Source organism: Otolemur garnettii, unplaced genomic scaffold (genome assembly GCF_000181295.1).
Source record: "Otolemur garnettii isolate 467f Iridium unplaced genomic scaffold, OtoGar3 scaffold00006, whole genome shotgun sequence".
NCBI lineage: Eukaryota > Metazoa > Chordata > Mammalia > Primates > Galagidae > Otolemur > Otolemur garnettii.
This window is the reverse complement of record NW_003852401.1, coordinates 23533970-23555572: the sequence shown is the minus strand read 5'-3', so window position 1 is coordinate 23555572 and position 21603 is coordinate 23533970. Positions and strand designations below refer to the sequence as shown.

At 35.2% G+C, this 21603-nt stretch overlaps 1 protein-coding gene across 1 annotated transcript in view; it reads right to left on the bottom strand.

The window, feature by feature from the left end:
- Positions 1–21603, bottom strand: part of RFX3 (regulatory factor X3) — a 160355-nt gene that overhangs the window by 13051 nt on the left and 125701 nt on the right. Inside the window, exons 13-14 of the mRNA XM_023508836.1 lie at positions 18434–18642; positions 9298–9451 (exon numbers count right to left, since the gene is read on the bottom strand). Coding sequence (XP_023364604.1) covers positions 9298–9451; positions 18434–18642 — 363 coding nt within the window. The remainder of the gene's footprint in view (positions 1–9297; positions 9452–18433; positions 18643–21603) is intronic.

The window sequence follows — 21603 nt, the reverse complement described above, 5'->3', positions numbered from 1 at the left end:
TATAGGTAAAACCCTACAAGTCCATTCAGTAAGAGAGCCATAAGATGGTGATTTTAAAATGAAATGCCTCTAGCTGAGAGGAAGCACAATCTAAGAATGGCGTGTACCCTACGCTTTGATTTCAGATTGCTTATGTTGTAAACTCAATGCAGGGTTGGAACTGGAAGTCAGTTTATGTAATGACTAAGTCATTTATGACTCAAGTAAGCAAATGCCATGAGAAAAGCTGGCCGGGGCTTGGATGGGGCATTTGTGTATGTGTGTATGTTTGTGTTTGGCTTTGTGGGGGTGATCATACAAATGAAAGGAGCTGATGAGCTAAGATGAGCATCAACATGTAAATCTTGGCCTAACTAACTGCTTCCCTGCCTGGCTTTCTGAGAAGTCAATGAAGGAATATGGCCCCTTTAGGACCCTTTTAAAAAATAGAACCAGGAAGTCTGTTTATGTACATATTTGAAACTTTCTGACCTGATGCTGATCTTTTCTACTTTATACTTAGCCTGAACTTTGTAATATTCTGAGCTTTGCAAATCATATATAGTTCAGTCATATATGATTTCAGGTCTACTAACCTTAGTTAATAAAATTGATCATAAAAGGGTTAGGTAATGGCAACAATTTTGAATGTTTTTGATGATATAGAGAAATCTCAATTATAAGGGGTTACAGAGCACTATTATTTTCTTTAAATGTCTACCAAATGAGAACCAAATTTATCATAGCATTTTACATTTAACACTGGTACAGATGCTTACATCTGAGGGAAATCACTTGCTAACTTTAATTTCCAATTTTATAGTACTTGTAAGAAATAATGTTCCCTGTTATCCTTTTATATGTGTACTTTTCTATGTATTTTCAAATAGTTTTTTTTGAAGCTCGCTATGGCCAAGATTTGTCAGTTTATTCCATACATAAGCAGCTCCTGCTCTGTGATCACTGTTGGTTCTGCTCCTTCAGGCCAGCCAGCTGTCCTGGCAAAGTGTGCGGCTAGCCACTCCATACACAAGGCAGCATATTTACATCATGACTCTAACTGTTCAGGCTTTTTTGCCCTGTAGGGACACAGCAACACGTGTACTCGTATATCATTTCCAAAACTCTATGGCACGTTCAGGAGTAAGAATGCCAGCAGTGAGGTGTTCAAACAAAAATACAGGCCTTAGTTGCTCTGGAAGAGAAAAGTAGTTTCAAAAACTGTCTGGAGATCCACACTGTGGAGAACCCTGCTTTGTCTCTCATGGCTGTTCCACTTCTCCCAGTGTGAGGAATCCACAGAGCCAAGAGGATGTGCCTTTCTGGAGCCTGTGCTTCCTTTTCACCCTCCTCCGCCCTTAAACCAGACTCCTTTTGTCTGAGATCTAGGAATTCCCTGTCCAAACACTCTGACTTCCCTTCCAGCCCTGTGCAGGTCTGTTCCTCAAGTCCACCTTTTAGAGGTAAAAAAAGATAGCAAACAGGAGAAACTGTTTGCAAAGGGTATAAAGAACTTAAACGTTGGACTGGGGTGTCCACAGGTAAGAGCACAAAGCTATTCACATTATACAATGGGAGTGATGAAGTGCTCTAGGGACCAGCGGTTGGCTATGTCTATGTCATTATTTTTTGGTATGGAACTTGGAGGAGACTGCAAATTTTATATTTAAACTCAGCCTTCCAAGTTGTTATCAAGACATAATTTGTCAAGGTAGGTGGATATAACAGATTTTATTTATAGTTTGATTCATAACTTTTAAAATATTTAGACATATGGTACCCTGGGCCCTGTAAATGTTGGGGTTGGGCCTGGCAGCATATACTTTATGCAAATAAAATTATGGGTGGAAGAGAAAGAATCTTGCTTCTAACTTAACACTCCCTCTCGTTGAGGCCATGTGTGTTATCTAGAAGGAAAACATGACATCAATTTATTACATCAGTACGTCTTAGTTTTGATTATACCACCTTTCTTTTTGAGAAATCATTTCCTGCAGAGACAAAGGGAGTAGGGGAAGAGGGATGTAAAAACATGTTCCCTTTGTGCCAAAACAACTTTTACAACAAACCTAAATCAGGTTTGAGATGCATATACCATATACTTTCACTACACAGGCCCGTATTCTCAGAGAATCTCATTTGAAGACATTTTATCGCAGTCTATTTTAGTACAATGCCATCATTAAAAAAAGCAGCATCAGTTTCTGTGAACTCAGGAGCCTGCCATCTCCTCAAACAAGGACTATTTCTTTATCAGCAGGGCCAGCAATAACCTTCACCTGTGGCTAAAAGCAAACCTACCATAAAGACACTCTCATAAAGCCAGAAGCACTGGGGCTAGGCACAGGATAAGTGTGGCAAAGTGGCCAGTAGGTGGAGCTGTCATGCCTACTCTGTGCCAGGGAATCTTTTACACAGCTTCCTCTCTAATTGGGACTGCCCAAGTAGCATCAGCAGTACCAGACAACTCTTTTGTAAATGAATAATCTCTAGCGGTGGGCTTTGCTGAAGAGCACTGTGTGCTATTCCCCTCCTGATGTTTACAGTGACCATTTTAGTTCTTGATCTAGGAGATCAAGTGCACTTCTTAGTCTAGGAGATTTATTTTGCAGCATAAAGAAATCCAGTATATCAATCATGAAATTCAACAAGAAGTCCGGCAAGTTGGTAGTCTATCCTTCCATCATTCCTTTGTAGTTCTTCCTTGAATGAGTATTTTCTGAGCATCTACTGTGTGGTTGTATTTAGACCACAGTATAAGCAAAATTCTCTCCATTCCCTGAAGAGGATGAGAGGAGAGGTTATGGCCCAGAGTCAGCAGGGAAGAAAACCATGTATAGGAAGCTAATGAGCAGGGATCTCAGAGGGAAAGGACTGTAGCCCTGGGCTGCTGAGTCAATAGGTTCTTTTGTGAGATGCAAGAAGAGAGATGAACAGAATGACAAACCAAAAGAAGGGAGGAAAAATGAGACAGCTTCCATAGAGCCAATTCTTAAGAACTTGTAGGACGAAAATATAGAAGGCCCTCCTACATCTCTCCAGGGGGCCACTTTCATAATTTATTTTCAAGTTATTAGAAAGTGTGCTAATGTAGATGAGCATATTTGCAGCTAAAACCAAACTACAAATTCTAAAAAAATTATTTCGATTTAGGTCTGGCCTTGGGGTGGGTACAGAGGAGCTGAAGGGTATAATTTGTTGTTGTTGTTTTCTGGCAGATTTAGCTTTCCAATTGCAATTTGCTTAGACTAATATTCCATTTAGTTTGCATGTTCTGAACATCTATTAATAAAAGTGGAAGGGGGAAAGACGGGTGCTGGGCTTATCAGGAGGCATCCTGTAAGACAGAGGAAAGATGCCCTGAAACAAAATAATAAAGGCATATGTGCTAGGCACCTGGTTTAGCCTGTGAGAGAGAAACAAGTGTGTCTGCCTGCCTGCCTGCCTGCCTGTGTGTGTGTTTGCACATAGTTCCTACTCAGAAACCATGTACAAGTAATTTATATGGTGAAAATCTGAAATACAGATTAAACCCATTTGGGTGTTTTCAGTAAGATAGTCGTACTTTATAAAGTCTACCACTTGCTGGTTTTGATCTGGGGCAATATTCAACTATTATTTTCTTCACAGGTGAAACAGAGGTTCTAAGGCATCTTTTGCAAGGTATTGGTGATTTTTAATAAGAACATAAAACGCCTAGCACAGTTATTGTCAAAAGGCCTGTTCTCAATTAGAAAAATATTCATATAATAATAAGCTTTATTATAAATATCAATCCAAAATATAATTTTTGACAAGTATTTCCTATATTTTCTAAGGTACTGCTGTTCCAAGATTAATTTTTTTCACTGTAAACTATCTGAACTTGTAATATATAGTTACATATATATTACATAAATATAGTTCAGCCCTTTCAAAATACTATATAGGGTGTCTCAAAGGTCACCACACATATAAATATAGGGAAAATGGGAAATTGTAGCTATACTTATCTTTACTTATAAAATATTCCTTACAAAATTTTACAGAATATTTCCCTATGTGTTGATATATGAATATAAAAATATTAAAACTATAAAATAAAATATAAGCTTGTTCATTTATGGTGACCTTTGGGACACCCTGTATTAAACAAGTCAGTTGTTCCACAGGCACATTTTCAGTGTATTACCTAGTTGCCTAAGACTAATATTCATTAAAATTTGGTTTTCTTTGGTTTGATTTTACTTTAAGCATCAACACTTATTTACCATGATTATATTTCTACAAAATGAATCCCTTCATTGAATTTTTATCCCCAAAACTAACTTGCTCTTTTCTAATTTTAAGTTTTGAAGATTTTTCCATCTAAAAAACTTGAGTACACCAATTTTGATAAAATCAATATTTTTGATGGTAAATTCTTATGTGTTCTATAATATTTCACAGAAATATTATCATTTCTGATTATTCACAACTGAATAATTAAAGCTCTATTGGTTTCTTTTATTTCAAAAAGTTGGCTAATGAGGTGGCTTAAATAAAATATTAAGTAATTATAATTGTGATAAAAATTTAAGTATATTTACCAAATTAAACATAAAATGTTTAGAACAGAAAATCATTTCATAGAGCAATCAAAATTTTATCGATTTCAGTGAACATGTAAATAAGATATGTATATGTTAAAGGGATATATCATATATACCATAAACTTACAAATATATTTTAAATAGCCATAAAATTTGAAAAGAATGTTTTTTTCTGCTCAATTTTTCAGGTTAGAAAGCCTTATGATTTTTAAAATTGCTTATTTGACAGGTGTGCAAACAGATGCAACATGTTTATTTTATTCCTACTCTTAAAATTTTATTATTGCCAAAAAGCCTATGGGCAAATTTATAATATTTAAATATAAATTTAAAAATTATATAAATTTTAACAGTAAATAAATTCTGTTTCCTTTATCATCTAGGCAAAAATTTGAAAATGAAATTTTGTAACTGTAAATGCTTTAAATACCTTCTTAGTTGGTATTAAGGTAGTATCAGAATGACATCTAGAAGAAAACTTTTTGGGACTATGATGCTGTTTCCAGCTTTTGGCAGGAGTGAAGGGGTAAGGGAGGCATCCGTTATATGGTAATCTTCACTTCAAGAATTGATAGTGTTACAGTGAATGCAAAAATAAAAAGTTTGTATGTTTGTATATTTTGTTTACATGTAAAATATATGTCGTTTCTTCTGCCTATTCAAACAACGTAAGTAATGTTAATTTTAAAAATTCATTTATTGCGTTCCTATTTATGAAAAGGTATATTAATTATTCTTAAGTTACTTTATTTACTTATTTTTTATTAAATCATAGCTGTGTACATTAATGCAGTCATGGGATACAGTATGCTGGTTTTATATACAATTTGAAATATTTTCATCAAACTGGTTAACATAGCCTTCACGGCATCCTCTTAGTTATTGTGCTAAGACATCTTAAGTTACTTTAAAAGGAAAGCTTTTTTCCTTGCTTTTGGATGTATTTAGTTGTCTGACATCTCTCCCAAAGAAGGCACCTATAGAGGCAAAACAAATGCCCAGCAAAGTCTGTGACTATTTTACCCACATTTGCCCTCACTCACCTGAACTGTCTGGCTCCAACCCTAGCCCACCCTGTAACAGCAAGGACTTTGGTGCCACACTAGTTTGGTTTCAGAACCTGATTTCACAACTTAGTAGCTATGGGACTTTGGGCAAGGTACTTGCTAGCTCAGTGTCTTATTCCATCACCTGTAAATAGGTGCAATAACAGTATCCACTCTTTGGTTGTAGTAAGGTACTAAGTTAATGAATATAAGGCACTTAAATCAATGCCTGAAACATCATTTCCTTGGGGAAGCCTTTCCTGCCCTGGCCAGGCTAGGTTAAGTGTCCTGAGCTTTCAGAATTCCTGTATCTCTTTAATTTTCTTGTAAGTACTTAACAAAATTTGCAGCTTGTAGGTATGTGACTAATAAACACATATTGGCCACTAAAATGTAAGCTCCTTGAAGACAGTGTCAAAATCTGTTTTGTTCATCACTGTATCCCAATCATTATAGTGGTTGGCATAGAGTATTTGCATAAGAAATATTTGTTAGATAAATGATAAATCAATCTCAGAGATGAGAATTTTGGAGTTAAGCACAAGTGAACATGATTCACTCAAGATTATATCACTATAAATGACAGAGTAAGAGGTAGAATTTAGTTCTTCTGACTCAAAGCCCCTAATTATTTCCAAGCAGTAAATCCTCAATTATATAAATCAGACAAAGAATCAAGCAACTATTATTGTGTGGGTTCCAGAATAAAAAGTAAAAGCACAATTCAGAGAGAATAGGACTGGTTAATGTACTTTGGAGGAACTGGGCCTCCCTGAGGAACTGGTATTTAAGACATCAAATGAGAAGTTAGAATGGACAAAAAGAAGTGGGCAGAGGGCTCCAGGTAGAAAGAGCCATTTACAAAGTGGTCCAATGATGAGAAAGACCTGGTGAATGAGAACAGAGAAAAGGCCACTGTGATTGCAACAGAAGGGCTAGGAAGTGGGAGGCTGAGGTTGATCAGAACCAGATCATGTAAGACCTCTTGTACCAAAGGAAATGTACGTTCCTTAATTAGTAGAAGGGAAAGACAGCTAGGGGTTTTAAGGGGGGAAATAATACCATTGGCGCTGTATTTTTATACAATGATACTGATTGCACCCTGAGGGATTTGGAAAACAGAAGACTTAGTAATTAGTTGGAGACCAGTGTCAAGGTAAGACAGGTAAAAGAGGACACCCAGGTATCTGGCAAGACCAACAGGGAGGATCGTGGTGCCATTTATTGAGGAAGGGTCATTAGACAGAGCAAGGGTTTAATTTCTTTTAGTACTTAATACACTTTCAATAAATAGTGATAATTATTATGGTTTTGTGGTTGATGGTTTTACTGATTACTGAAAACCACTTACTGTGATTAAGAGCAATGGTGATTTTTATGGATTTCAATGGAACTTGGCCTGATGAGTTGCTCTTACTATGCATATAGGCACCTCCGCATTTGGTGAGTGGAAAGAGAAGTCATCCAAGGGACCAAAGGAGGATAAGCTTAGGATTACATGTGAGAGGATCATAAGAAAACAGCCTCCATCTATCTTAAATTTCCTTTTTCCTTTCCCAAGAATCAAGAAATTTTAGATATATTGTCCATGACCAACAGATTTATGATAGCAAAGGTATATAAGAAATCAGTGCTATATGGAGAGATCAAATGCACGAAATTAGCCTTAATTTGCCTACTGGGCTGAGTAATGGATGAGCATACACAAAGTATTTTACTATAAATTATATAAAGGGATAGTAAGGAAGATATTAAGAAGTATGCTTAGTTGTTAGACCTTGATTTCTATCTTACTTTTCCATTTAGATTTTATGTATATATCCTTGTCTCATGTGACAATCTGTCTTAATCATTTGGATCAATTTACATGTAGTAAAAAAGAAAGGACCCCTATTAGGATGATTAGTTGGTTCATGCCCACTGCCTGTGTTCCCTAGAGACCCATGAGAAACAAAGGCCATGCACCAGCACCAGCCACATGGTGTTCATGAGAATCCCTGTTACCATTATCCTGTTCATCCATTAAAGAGGTCCCAGAGCCTATGAGCTATGTGGCAAATGCATTAAATATACTAAAAGGCATATACATTTCTGAAATTTTAAACCCAGAGTTGACAAATTTTACAGCACTTACTCTACATGTCAATTGAGCATTTTAACAAGGTATCTATGAAAGAGGCAATGAGGGGAAAGGAAGTCAAATCTAAGAAAGTCATATTGTTCCAGTCAGATGAGGTCCTGCCTATAACTTAAAAGCTACAGTGATGTTTGCTTAATCTCACATATATACATTTGGCATCATTTAAGCACAGCCATCATTGAACAACAGCATACAAAGACATGTACAGCAAGAAATTATAAAAAAACCAAAAAGAGAAAAATTTCAAACAACATTCTAAACAAGTTTGACATGCATTTTATTTATACTACTTATAAAGGTTCTCAGAGTATTTTAACAAATTTCATTATTTATGCTTTTATTTTGTTAATTAAACTAGGAAAAGCATCAATCCATATTTATTTTCACCCTTTTATTTAAATAATCACATACACATAGCTTAAAAACATGTTTTCTTTATTGTTTTGGGAAATTTGTAGTTTTTTCTAACCTAGAATAATCCAGCAAAGTATAAAGTATCCCCAGTTCAGTTTAACAAAATGAGCCGGAGCTGAGTCATTTGAACATTTCCATCTACTCCCCCTGTATTAACCAACCCTTGTTTATATTAACTTTAGATTTTTAGCTTTTTGACACTTGTTGAAGATAAGCCATTTTGATTAATTCCAGGGATTATGGAGAAGAATTTTTTTTTTCTTTTTTACATCTTTAGTGGTGAGAAGCATGAGTCTGAAAAACAGACCACATGTTTGAAAAAGGTCTCCACCACTTACAATTGATGTCAGGGGTTCTCAAACTTTTTAAACAGAGGGCCAGTTCACTGTCCCTCAGATCGTTGGAGGGCCAGACTGCAGGCCCCGGGACGAGTCGGCTGCTAAGCAGGACAGGCAGTGGTGGCAAAAACACCCCGTGGGCCAGATAAATGTCTTAGGCAGGCCATAGTTTGAGGATGCCCGATCTAAGTAATGGTTTAATTTCTCTGTGCTTTAGCTTTCTGAATTAACCTCTGTGCTTATCTGTAAAACAGGATAAAATAGAACCCATCTCAAAGAGTAGTTAAGTGTAAAAAGCTTTGCTTTGTGTACAAAACTTAGAACTGTGCCTGGCACAAAATAAGTGTACAAATACCTATTAGTGATCATCATCACCCTTTTAAAATAGAATAATTCACTTTGTTCTTGGGGACTGGGAACAGGAGTCTACAAAGTATATATTTAACTTTTCTCTTGGCAATGCCTTATCAAAAGCATCAATCTTTCTTATTTCCCACTCAAAAGTCATTTTTTTTTAGTCTAAAGGTTCTCATGCTTTTCTTTTACACTGACACCTATATATTATATCAAAACAGTCCACAAGCTTCTTTTACCTGATATAATCTATAATTTTAGAATCCTTTGATTAAGTACATATAAACAGAGAAATTTAAGAACCCCTTACAAAACCTTCAAAGCCCCTTCTAGGTTTGAGGCTCACTTGGTTAAGAACTATGGTTTTAATCAATAATTAATATATTTAGGTTGAAATGTAATTCAGGTTCTTTTTTAAAAGCCCAGTGGGTCATAGCTCTTTTAGCTTCTCTTACCTCACCCATGACTGCTATGGGTGTCTCTCCAGTTGCCTGAGCAACACGGTGTTCCACTAGGTAGAACATATATTCATCATAGAGTAGACGAATCAGGTGGAAAGAGCCAAAGCTGGCAGCACTGCGCAAGGTTAAGTCCCGAATAACCATTGAACTGTTCCAAGAAAAAAGACATATATGCAGCCATATTAGTGTCAAGAATTAGAGCTAAAAATATTTTCCTTTTTAAAAGAAGCCAAGTTGGGAGCCTGTATGGTTGACATAGCATGGATCCTGCCATACAATAACTTCATTATTGAAAGCAGTTGGTTCAACTCATTTGAATAGGGTGGCAAATTAAGACTTGATCCTTATCAGAGCTAAATAGGTCTTCAATGGGAAATACCATCTTACCATCATAAGCAAGTCTGCTGATTCTGTTAAAGTCAAAAATGGATCTGAATTGGATATGAAAGAGTTTTGAAAAGATGACAACACACATTACCATATGAAAAAGAAACTTAAAGTATAAAAAAACCTTCATGGTTGGCATTCTGTTCTCAGTGACAATGATCTTTGTGGTGTACTTTGGGGAAAATATGTATTTATGCCAAACAAAGGGTACAAAATATACTAAGCCATATTCCCAGATGTGGCACTGTAGAATTAAATGAGTATGTACAGGGATTCCAGTAAGTTTTTTAGGAGGTGAATTTATTAAATGGTTCCTATTTCTTATTGAATTTAAATTAATTTTTCCATTTCAATTAAGGTAATTTTCCATTAGAAATAAGTAAGATAAAAATCAATTAAGAGATACTTTTCTCTGAAAAAAGTCTATTTAACTTATATAATACCAAAATATGGACAATATTATTTTAAAAATGCTAATAATAAACTCCATTACATTGAAAATAGAAATGAGTTCAAAATAAAATCTTGGCTTCACCAAAAACATGTCAATCATGAGCTTATTCATGCACTTCACACTTAGAATGATGTGACTGTGTTTCTCACCATTTTCACTTAGTGATCTTTTTCTAAAGATTTTTGGATACTAACACTAAAACAACTAGTATATTTTCAGGAAAGAGAGACAAAATCCCACAAATGTATATGCTGATATTACTAAACTTCAAAAGATTGTATGTTTGCTTTTGTTTCATTTTTCAACATTCAACCTGGCAAGTGATGGATCATGACTGTACATCTTAAACTCAGAAGCCCTGGATTCTGATTCTGGCTCTTCATTAATTGACTGTAGATCTCAAACAAATCATTTCCCTGAGATTGTTTTCCCTCTTGGGTGAAAATAAAAACAATGTTTTTAGTCTAACTTACCTGGTTATTTTAAGGATATAATGAATTAAAGGGTGTGAAAAATCAACTTATGGATGTATAAAATACTACTCAAATATAGATGATTATGATTATAACATACAGAGTGAGAGAAGTTGTGCTTCTCATTCTCATTTGTTTATGGCAGTAAGAATGGAGACTTAGGGATTACTATATGATCATGGCAGAGAAACTTTCATTTCTGTGGATCTTTCTACTAACAACAACAAAAAAATCCCATGAGTTCAGAGTTATACAGACCTAGGTTAGCACTATGTGATTTTTTTTTTTTTTTTTTTTTTTGGAGACAGAGCCTCAAGCTGTTGCCCTGGGTAGAGCGCTATAGCATCATAGCTCACAGCAACCTCCAACTCCTGGCCTCTCTAGCATCACAGCTCACAGCAACCTCCAACTTCTGGCCTCAAGCAATTCTTCTGCCTCTGCCTCCCAAGTAGCTGTGACTATAGACGCCTGCCACAACGCCTGGCTATTTTTTGGTTGCAGCCACCATTGTTGTTTGGTGGGCCTGGGCTGGATTTGAACCCACCAGTTCAGGTGTATGTGGTTGGCGCCTTAGCTGCTTGAGCCACAGGGACCTAGCCAGCACTATGTGACCTTGATTGTGATCAGATATGTTTTGGAAGGTTTAAAGATTAGCCTTAAGAACTAAGGAGATAATATATGTGAGATCTTAAGATAACTACCTATTACTACCCTGCTACATCTATTAGAGTTAATAATAAATTGTAGTTCTAGCAGATGATTCTTCACAGTCAAATAACTTAATGAATTCCTTAAGTTTTAAACTCTGTAAGTGAAGTGTTAAAAATAGATGAATGCTTTCATTTATGCAGCAAATATATGTGATAACATTCAGTTTATAATTCATGTCCTTCCTAAAAGGCAGTGACACGTTACCTATTTTCTAAAAATAATTTCTATGAATGTAATATAATCGATACTTGACATTATTTCCTTTTCTATAGAAAAAATTTTAAAAAGCAAAGAATCCTCTACTTAAAAAAGCAAAACACAGAAATAACAATGAAATGTCATATAACAATTTTGAACCCACAGTAACACAAAATTGAAGTAATTTTTAATGTTATGCAGGAACAGAATATCTGCCCCAATTGCATTTATCTTGTTGAAGAAAGACAAAAAAAATGTAAATTTTTTTGAAATTTAAAGAGGACAAATGGCCAAGAAACATATAAAGAATGACTCATCTTATTCAAAATTAATAAAAATTAAAGTAAGATACCATACATTACCTAGAGGGTTTGGGGAAAGAATATTCCTTTTACTGTCTCTATGAGTATAAATTCACAAAACTTTTGTGGCAGAATTTGGTGATATTTGTCAACATTTAAAATGTCAAAATCTTTGAACTAGCAATCTAATTCTAAAAATTTACACAAATGGAAAAGATAGTTTTAACTGCAGCAATATTTATACACATGAGAAACTAGGAGGAAAAACTAAATATCCACTAGGTAGAATGCCGATTAAACAAATTATGGTTCATTTACATATAGATATTTATGCAATAGCTAAAAACATGAGGCAGACATACAGGGAATACCATAGAAAGAAGTCTGTGATATAATATTAAGTTAAAGAAGCAAAATACATGAGCCATTTATATAAGACTCTCCACACAGCACACAGTAAAAAAAAAAAAAAAGTTTCTTAAATAAATGGGAATATCTAATGCTTTATTAGCATTGAAACAGCACATGTTATTAAACTAGTCTTAGTCACTTTAAAACATTCATATCTATTTACCTGAGTTTATCCAAAGACATATTTACTTGTGTATAAAGATACAAGACACCATTAGAGTTTTTTTTTTTTTTTCATTTGAGGCAGAGCCTCAAGTTGTCACCCTGGGTAGAGTGCTGTCATATCACAGCAACCTCAAACTCTTAGGCTTAAGCAATTCTCTTGCCTTGGCCTCCCATGTAGCTGGGACTATAGGCACCCACCACAATCCCTGTCTGTTTTTTGGTTGTAGTTGTCATTGTTGTTTGGCAGGCCCAGGGTGGATTCAAACCTGCCAGCTCTGGTGTATGTGGCTGGCGCCTTAGCCACTTGAGCTACAGAAGTGAGCTGAGGGTTTTTTTTTTTTTTTTTTCATTATTATTATATCAAACCACCAAAAACTTGCCTGTAATTCTAGCACTCTGGGAGGCCGAGGTAGGCGGATTACTTGAGCTCTGGAGTTTGAGACTAGCCTAACCAAGAAAGAGACCCCTTCTCTAAAAATAACCAGGTGTTGTGGCAGGTGCCTGTAGTCCCAGCTACTCAAGAGGCTGAGGCAAGAGGATCACTTGAGCCCAAGAGTTTGAGATTGCTGTCAGCTATGATGGCATGGCTCTCTACCCAGGGCAATGGCTCAAAAAAAAATAAAACCCCCAAAATCCAAATGTTCAAAAATAAGATAGTAAGTAATACATAATGCATATGACACACATAAGGAAATACTGAGAGGACACTGAAAATTATATTTCTAAAGATAGTTAATGAGAAAAAATGCTTAAGATATAATGTTTAAAAAATGTTAAGGGAAAAATATAGGCAATAATTCGTTATAAACAAGTGTATCCCAATTTTATTAACCCTAAAAGCAATATTTTACCAGTAGTTATTTCTACGTAGTAAAATTATGGGTGATTTAGCTTTATTTTTTGAAATAGTTTTTGTATTTTCTGGATTTTTAAATGTGAATACATATTAATTTCCTAACAAATTTGTTTTGGAAGATGGCATTCATTACAATATAGAAAAACAATACCGAATCAGCTGGATATCAGTAAATCTTTGCAGGGCTAAATATCACAGATATGGAATGAATTATTTCCCTACATATTCCTAAGTTCAAATTAATTAATTAATCATTTTTTTGGTAGAGACAGAGTTTTACTTTAACACCTTTGGTAGAGTGCCGTGGCGTCACAGCTCACAGCAACCTCCAACTTCTGGGCCTAGGCAATTCCCCTGCTTCAACTTCCCAAGTAGCTGGGACTATAGGTGCCCGCCACAATATCCAGCTATTTTTTTGTTGCAGTTTGGCTGGGGCTGGGTTTGCACCTGCCACCCTTGGTAAATGGGACTGGTGCCCTACCGACTGAGCCATAGGAGCCACCCTGAAGTTCAAATCTATATTTCTCTTAAAATATAATAACTCTGAAAATCATACATGCGACTAAGGAGAATGTTCATAAAAGTTTTAAAATGCCACTACAGAAATCAAAGTCAATTTTTCCTAAGAGAATTCACATTTATTCATTCAACAGATACTTATATTGTGTTCCTACTCTATGCCAGGATACTGTTTTTGTCTTGTCAGACAAAATTTTGGTTTCAAACGAGTTCACATTCTGGTAGCTAGACAGTCAATAAATATACAAAGCAGACGTAAAATGTAAAGTTAAATAGTGAGAAATCCTGTATATCAGGGCAAGGGATGGGAGCATGAGGGGGTAGGCATTTTAAATGAGTATATCTGGAAAATCCTTTCTGTGAGGATCTGCTACTGAGTGGAAACTGGATTGAAGTGAGGAAACTGAGCAGTATTAACACACAGGTGAAGTGTGTTCTTGGCAGACAGGCAAGCAAAACAAAGCCCTTGAGCGAGAACTGCATCCGATGTGTGCAGAGAACAGCCAGGAAGACAAGGTGACTGGAGGATGGTAAGCAAAGAGAAGCTTAGTGACAGAGCAGCTTGACGGTGTAGGGTCTCATAGGCCATGGTAAGGTCTCTGAATTTTATTCTCAGTATTTTAGAAACTTTTTAATAGACAATCATCTTATTTAGCATAACATGTACAGGAAATACTAAATTCTATTGGAAAGTTTTAAAAAATATGCTGAGTTTTGATAATACTTAGTTATTTTTAAAAAATACTGTTCAGTATGTCATAAAATTATTGTCATATGTTTAGGAAAGAATCGGTTGAATTGCACCTTGAATGCTATGTCTACTTTATTCTGTGTTGGGCTTTTGCCCTACACGCCAAGTATTAAATGACACAATTAACAGTCTAATTGGAATCCTATTGTCTAATTCAGACTTCTAGAAGATATGTTGCAAAATTGACTTTACTGAATTTCACATTGCTAAGTTACTATGAATTTAACTCCTTTTAAAACCAGAGTTGTAAATATTAATTATTTTATCATGGATGAAAAATACCTTTGTGCATTTATGTTCATAACTCATGGTGTGGAAATTGAAACATATATCCTAACACATGATATTCAATCTGCCCTTGAGTAGCTGAGAATGCATCACACCTTTTCCAAGAATAAAAGTGATAGCACCACACCTGTGACCTTCATGGGACCTTTCTCTCTGAACAGGAATTACAAACGATTCCAAAAGAATATTATTGGCCAGATTGCAGTGGCTCATGCCTGTAATCCTAGCACTCCTGGAGGCTGAGGCAGATGGATTGCTTGAGCTCAGGATTTGGAGATCAGCCTGAGCAAGAGTGAGACCCCATCTCTACTAAAAAAAGAGAAACTAGCTGGGCATTGTGGTGGACACCTGTATTCCCAGCTACTCAGGAGGCTGAGGCAAGAATGATTGCTTGAGCCCAGGAGTTTGAGCTGCTGTGAACTACTATGCCATAGCACTCTACCCAGGGCAACAGAGTAAGAAAAGACTCTGTCTCTAAAGGAAAAAAAAATTGTATTTTTTTTTGGAAAATTCATATATTGTCCAATTGTAGGCATACCAAGTTCTCTGTGCCCCCTTTTAAGCCATGGTATCAAAGCTATGCATTCCACTCTTTAAGTTGGGATATTTGGATAACCTTTAGGGTGACCCCTGAGAAATGTTCTCTACCCTTATCCAAAAACACACAAGCTAAGAAATGGCCCACATAACTTTTCCGTTTCTGCCCAAGAAAGGTGGTGATTTTTTTAGTCCTTCAAAGCCAGGTTAGCAGGGAGAGACCTCCCAGTTGAAGGAGAGCACACCTGCAGCAGTGTATCAACTGCTATTATGATGCTCTGCCAGTTCATGTCTATATTTTTATGCATGTAAATAAAAACACAGAATTTTAGAAATTATGAGATTAAGTATCTGATTTCAGAAGATGAAGGGTCTGTGTATATGACTGCCAAATTTATAATGGCTTTTACAAGTTTACAAATTTTTGGCATTTGCAATGCCAAAAACATGTTTCTAATTCTGCTTCTTTGATAGTTTGTGAATGCAGTTTTCATTATTTCAATATGTTCTTAAGTCTCAGCAAAAAACAGTTCAGATATTAAAGGCTCTTAAGTTTCTAAGCTATTGACTTTATCTACCAGCAGGAGGTACGCATCTGCCTGAATGTGCCTTTCCTTCCAGGGCCCTGAACTATATGCCTTCAAGTCTTTCTGAAATGAAAATAATAACCATAATAGTGTCTAATAATAACAAGCCAATTATCCTCAATGCAGGGAGGACAGAGGGCAGGCAAGTGATGATCTACTGGGTTTGTCTATCTGCAGAGAACAAGAAATGCAAGTCGGTAATTTTCTCTCCTTTCAAGATACCTGCAACAGATCTCTGTGGAGACAAAAGCTCCAAGGGTTTACTTCTAAAATGACATCAGCTAAATATAGGAAAGAAAAATCCCATAGAAAAGAGTAAGGCAAGTCTGACATTAACAACATAAGAAAACAGTAGGCGGGAAACAAAAACCCCAAAACACAAAAAACCCTGCTTTTTCCGATGTGGAGGATGGACTCTGCCTTAGGTCGTGTAAGTTTTAGAATAGCCAGTCAGTGTTACTGCTGTTTCATCAATCTCTCATAGAGCACATATACCATTTACATTATTTTCTGAGGAAAAATTAATGAATAAAAAATTAATTCCAGCAATTGGTAAGATATCTGAAATCCTTATGTTCCCAAATTAAAATTTTGAATTCTACCATTACTACTCATGTTATTGCTTCTAGTTGGAGAACCATGTGTCAGTGCTTTTCAAATCTCCCCCCGAAATGGAGGGAAAACTTAGAATTCTCATCTAGACATTTTTTATTAATGCCTCGATCCAAACGTAGCACTGGTTTCACTGGAGCATAGCAGCAGCTCACAGAGTCAGACAGCGTCTCAACAATGTGCTTCTCCAATCACGTGAGCTAAAGGAATTACATTTATGAAAGGCAGTTTGTGGAATTATGCCACCACAAAAACAAAACAACAGCAGAAACTGGCTAGCTTTCTTTCGCTGTACTGGACACTGGGCTATATACTAGAAAGCTATTTTCAAAATGGAAGACTAATTTAACTCTTAATTAAACATATATAGTGGATCTATACTTCTACTTCAGTTTAAGAAATAAGAATTAGACCCAGTCGGTTGAGAAAGAAAAGAGTGACTTAAAATAAAAACCAAAGCAAGTATTGTCATAATTAAATGGTGGTTAAAACAAGATGGGAATCCTACAGTCTGGGTTTACTGGGTTCACAAGTACTACTAATTCCTAAATTCTGTTATTTATTTATATACCTTCCCTCCAATTCACCGAAAATATCCAGATGAGGACCATAGTGTACTCACAGCCAGAGTCAAGGGTTGTCCTATAGTCAGTACTTTCTGCTATGCACATAGCTGCACAGAATTTAAATTAGAAACTGCCTATACTTCAGAGTAGCTATGGCTTTTAGGCCCAAGGCAATAGGGCCCAGCTTTATTTAAAGTAGCAAGAAAAAAAAGAAAAAGAGCTCTCATCACAAGAACAAATGCCAGAGTTAAAAATATACCTTGCCTAACTTATGAAATAGAATTCCAACTCCCAATTCTATCTTATGTATACATAGTATAATTGCTGACCTACATAGGTCATAAATACTGTTTTTAACCCTTCTGGCAGAGCTACGATCAGCAGAGCTATGATAAACAGTTCATCCTAACATTCGATATCGTATGTCATGTAATCAGAAAGCCTCGGTACTTCCCTATCTACACAAACATACACTTCTATATATATTATTTTGGTTTAAAAGTGATTCATATTATTAACAACCCCTGTTACAGACTACTAGATTACCAGCAGTGCAGTAGAATCACCAGGAGAGCTTTTTGAAAGAAATAAAAATCCTGAGTGCCTCTACTCTTCCTCACTTCCCTCTTGACCACTACAAGTTTTGATTTTGTAGGTTCTGGGGGGCACTTATGATTTTTTTTTAAACATTTAAACCTGGCAGCCAGGTTTGAAAACATTGTTAATTGCTAAAATTAAGAAAGTAACTAGACGGTTCTGAGTATGCCTCAGAATCACCTAGAGTACTTTTTAAAAACCAAATTGCTGGGCATTACCTCCACAGGTTCTGATTTGGGAGATTTAGAGTGGGGGACTAAGAATCTGCATTTCTAACATGTTTCCATCTAATTGTTAGTGATGGCACTGGTATAGGGACCACAGTTTGAAAATCACTGAACTAACAGAACAAAAAGAAAGAGGCCTGAAGAAAGGGGCCTACTTAATGTGTTGTTGCCCATGGGAGGAGGGACAACTGTAGCCCTGTTTTGACTTGTTGCTGAGCACGTTATCTTGACTGGAACCTCAGATGCTCCTACCTGAGAATATCTAGGGCTTTGTGCAAGGGGATTTCTTTTCCTAGTAGAAAGTTTATTTCCCTAAGTCTTCAGGTACATTTCCATGATGTAATCATTGAGTGGCTGAAGATAGTTACAACAAGGAGTTTCCACAAACTGACGCCTTCACTCATTTCTTTTGTCTGAGAAACACACACACACACACACACACGTGTACAAAATATGAAGAAGAGCCCTTAGGAAAAATTAAGATAATACCTGTAGAAAGACCATTTTAGCAGAAATTGCCTGGCAGCTTTAGGAAAACTGGGTCTTCCTTCATAGGGTTTCAGTGCTTGCATCATCACGTTGTCAAGCCATGCAGCCCACTGCTCCAGGGTACTCTGCTGCTGAAGAGTCATCTTGAAGTCTGTTTCTAGTCTCTGAACCATGTTGTCATCACACTGGCACACCCAGGAAGCCTGCTCCTGGGACAGGACACCCAAAGCAAAGGAAAAATTCAACTCAGCACTTTTTTAATAGAATTTTATCACACAGATCAGATGCAAGAACAGGACATTATAATAAAAGCTTCAAATACTGAATCAGGAAAGTGAACAACTACTTATCAGTTGTTTAGGAGAGATCACCTATATGGTCTGTCTAACAAGGTACAAGAGAACTTTTCTAGAACTAGAATATAAATGTTTTGACACAATGACTAAGGAAATGACATGAAGTCTATGTTAATCAGCTTGATGAAAGTATTTCAAATTGTATATGAAAACATCACACTGTATCCCGTGTTTGCATTAATGTATACAGCTATCATTTAATAAAAAAAAAAAGAAAAAAAAGGGAACTAATACCATCTTTATCAGTTTTAGGGGATTAATGTTTCTCTCTGCTCATTTTGGTACATAAAAAAAGTCATGTGATATATAACCTGGTTTTTCCACATTAGCTATCCTGTCTATGTGAAGAACTAAAATACCTTATGACTTAAGAAAAATGAAAGTCTGAACCTACAGTAGGCATAGTCTTTCAGTCTATTCAGTTTTCATAAAGCCTTCAAAATTCTTTTTACCTCCATGAGTTAAAACTTTAAAACCAATTCATTTGAGAAGACTTAAGTCAGATGGGTAAATAGATTCAATTGGCCAAAAGTGGTTCCTCAGGATTAAAATGGAAACAAATACTGAATAGTACTAGGTAGATGCATATGCTGTTACAAGTTTTATGATTGGGGAATAGAAATCCCAAAGGGTATCAAGGCAGGACTATGAATGCAAATTAATTCAGAGAACTGAAAACAACAATAACAACAACAACAACAACAACAACAAAAACTCTTGAAAATAAGTGAGACATGCTTCCTGCCCAAAACTTTGATTACTACCATTTCCCTTCTAGTTCTGGTTAGGAAGTTTCATGTTTGGTAATGGCAATGAAAATAGAAACTTCTAAGGCTATTCTTTTTAGCTTTATAATATTTCCAGTGCCATGTTCTAAGATTAAAAAACAATAACAACAACAACTATCCTCTTAAGGTCAAAATATAATTATTTGGTAATATAATATTTGACTGAGTCAGTAGTCATGGGTTTTAATCTAGGTCCTCAGTCAGTGAAACTGATCTCAAGCAATAAATTTGATCCATATCGGCCTCGATTTTTCTAAGTATAATATTAAAACAATAAAATTTAACAAAAATTTTTAAGCTGAGATCATTGTATCCAGATAATTTTTTCAAGCTGGGCTTCTTTGGAGGGGTGTCTGTGAAGGTCTTGATTCTATATATAAAACCTCGTGAATATATATGCATTTTTCTGAAAAGAGAGCCTATAACTTTTATTCTATATGCTCTCAGAGGACAAGTTCATTCAGATTGACAAGTTTAGCTACATAAAGGTATTAATCCTCTAAGTACCAGCAGCTCTGCCAGTCCTATAAATTTTACCTATTCAAGGGACATTTCAACCTGGAGACACTTAAAAGGCAAAATACTCCAATTTCAATTCATTTTATTTCCCCAAGGTAACTTACTATTTCTTCTGTATCTCAGCTAATAACATCCATTATCTTTCATTCTCTTATCTCATTAATCATAAATTCTTTCAGCTGTTACTTCCTAAATATCACTTTCAAATATGTATTTTAAGTACACTAAAATAGTTATAAGAAAACCTGATAATAGAAATAAAGAAAACCCAAAATAGCAACAGTGAGATAACTATGTTAATGTATAATGCTTCAAGCTTTTCATAAGCATACAAATATGTTTATGAATGTTTTATCATAATATATACATGTACTATATTGTTTATGAATATATTTATAACTTCATATTTACATATACATTTCATAATATGTATATGTTTTTATATGCTTATTCACATACATGGTATAAATGTTTAAAATAAAAAACATTATACATTATACATATTATACATTCTACTATATACTATACATTCTGTTACTTCCACTAAATAATTCTCTTTCTATGTAAGTAAATGTGGTGCTATATTTATTGCTCAATGAATGAATTTATTTCATTGCATGAATATGCCATTATTTATATAACCAATCCCATGCAGTTAGACATTTGTTTTTTCTCAGCATTTTACTATTATGAATAAAGCTGGACTTAGCAATCTTGTGTACTACATCTTTGCTTACTTTTCTACTTATTTTTGTATGACAGATTTACATAAGAATATCTAAGATCTACATACTGTCAAATGACTCCCAGAAATTTTGTAGCAATTTATATTTTAAAATGCCTCCAAGATAACTTTAAAAAATGTTCTTACCACAGGGAAATGATAAATATTGGAGGTGATAATACACTAATTACTCTGACTTCATCATTCCACAATGTTTACATGTATCAAAGCACATTACACTGTACCACACAAATGTATACATTTACTATATGTCAACAGAAAAAGTCCATTACAGTACCTATGAGAGAATTTTAAGTATCAAGAAAGTAACAGAGTAGTTTGCTTTGTTCATTCCATCAGTGTAAGCACTACTTTATTGTTATACTTTTAACATTATCTTAACTATTTCTAAGTGTATAGCAGTGTTAATTATATGCATTTTTTAAAATCTTGCGAAACTGAAACTTTATTCCCATTTTAAGAGTTTTGTTGTTGTTGTTGTTATTGTTCGTGCATTGGTAATAGGAAGGAGGAACTCACTGGTACCTATAGAGGAATTTAACTTCATTTTTTATCATTAATTCAAACTATTTAGTTGGCAGTTAGTTTTACTAAGAGAAGATAATAATTGAAAACCTAACTTAGATAAATAGAACCACAGCACATGTTTTTGTCTTTTCAAAATACTTTTTATTATACTTTATTTTACTACTCACTAGAGTGCAAATATGCACTGTAAACCTTTGCTTGTGAAAGAAACATAGATATTTCAATACTATCACT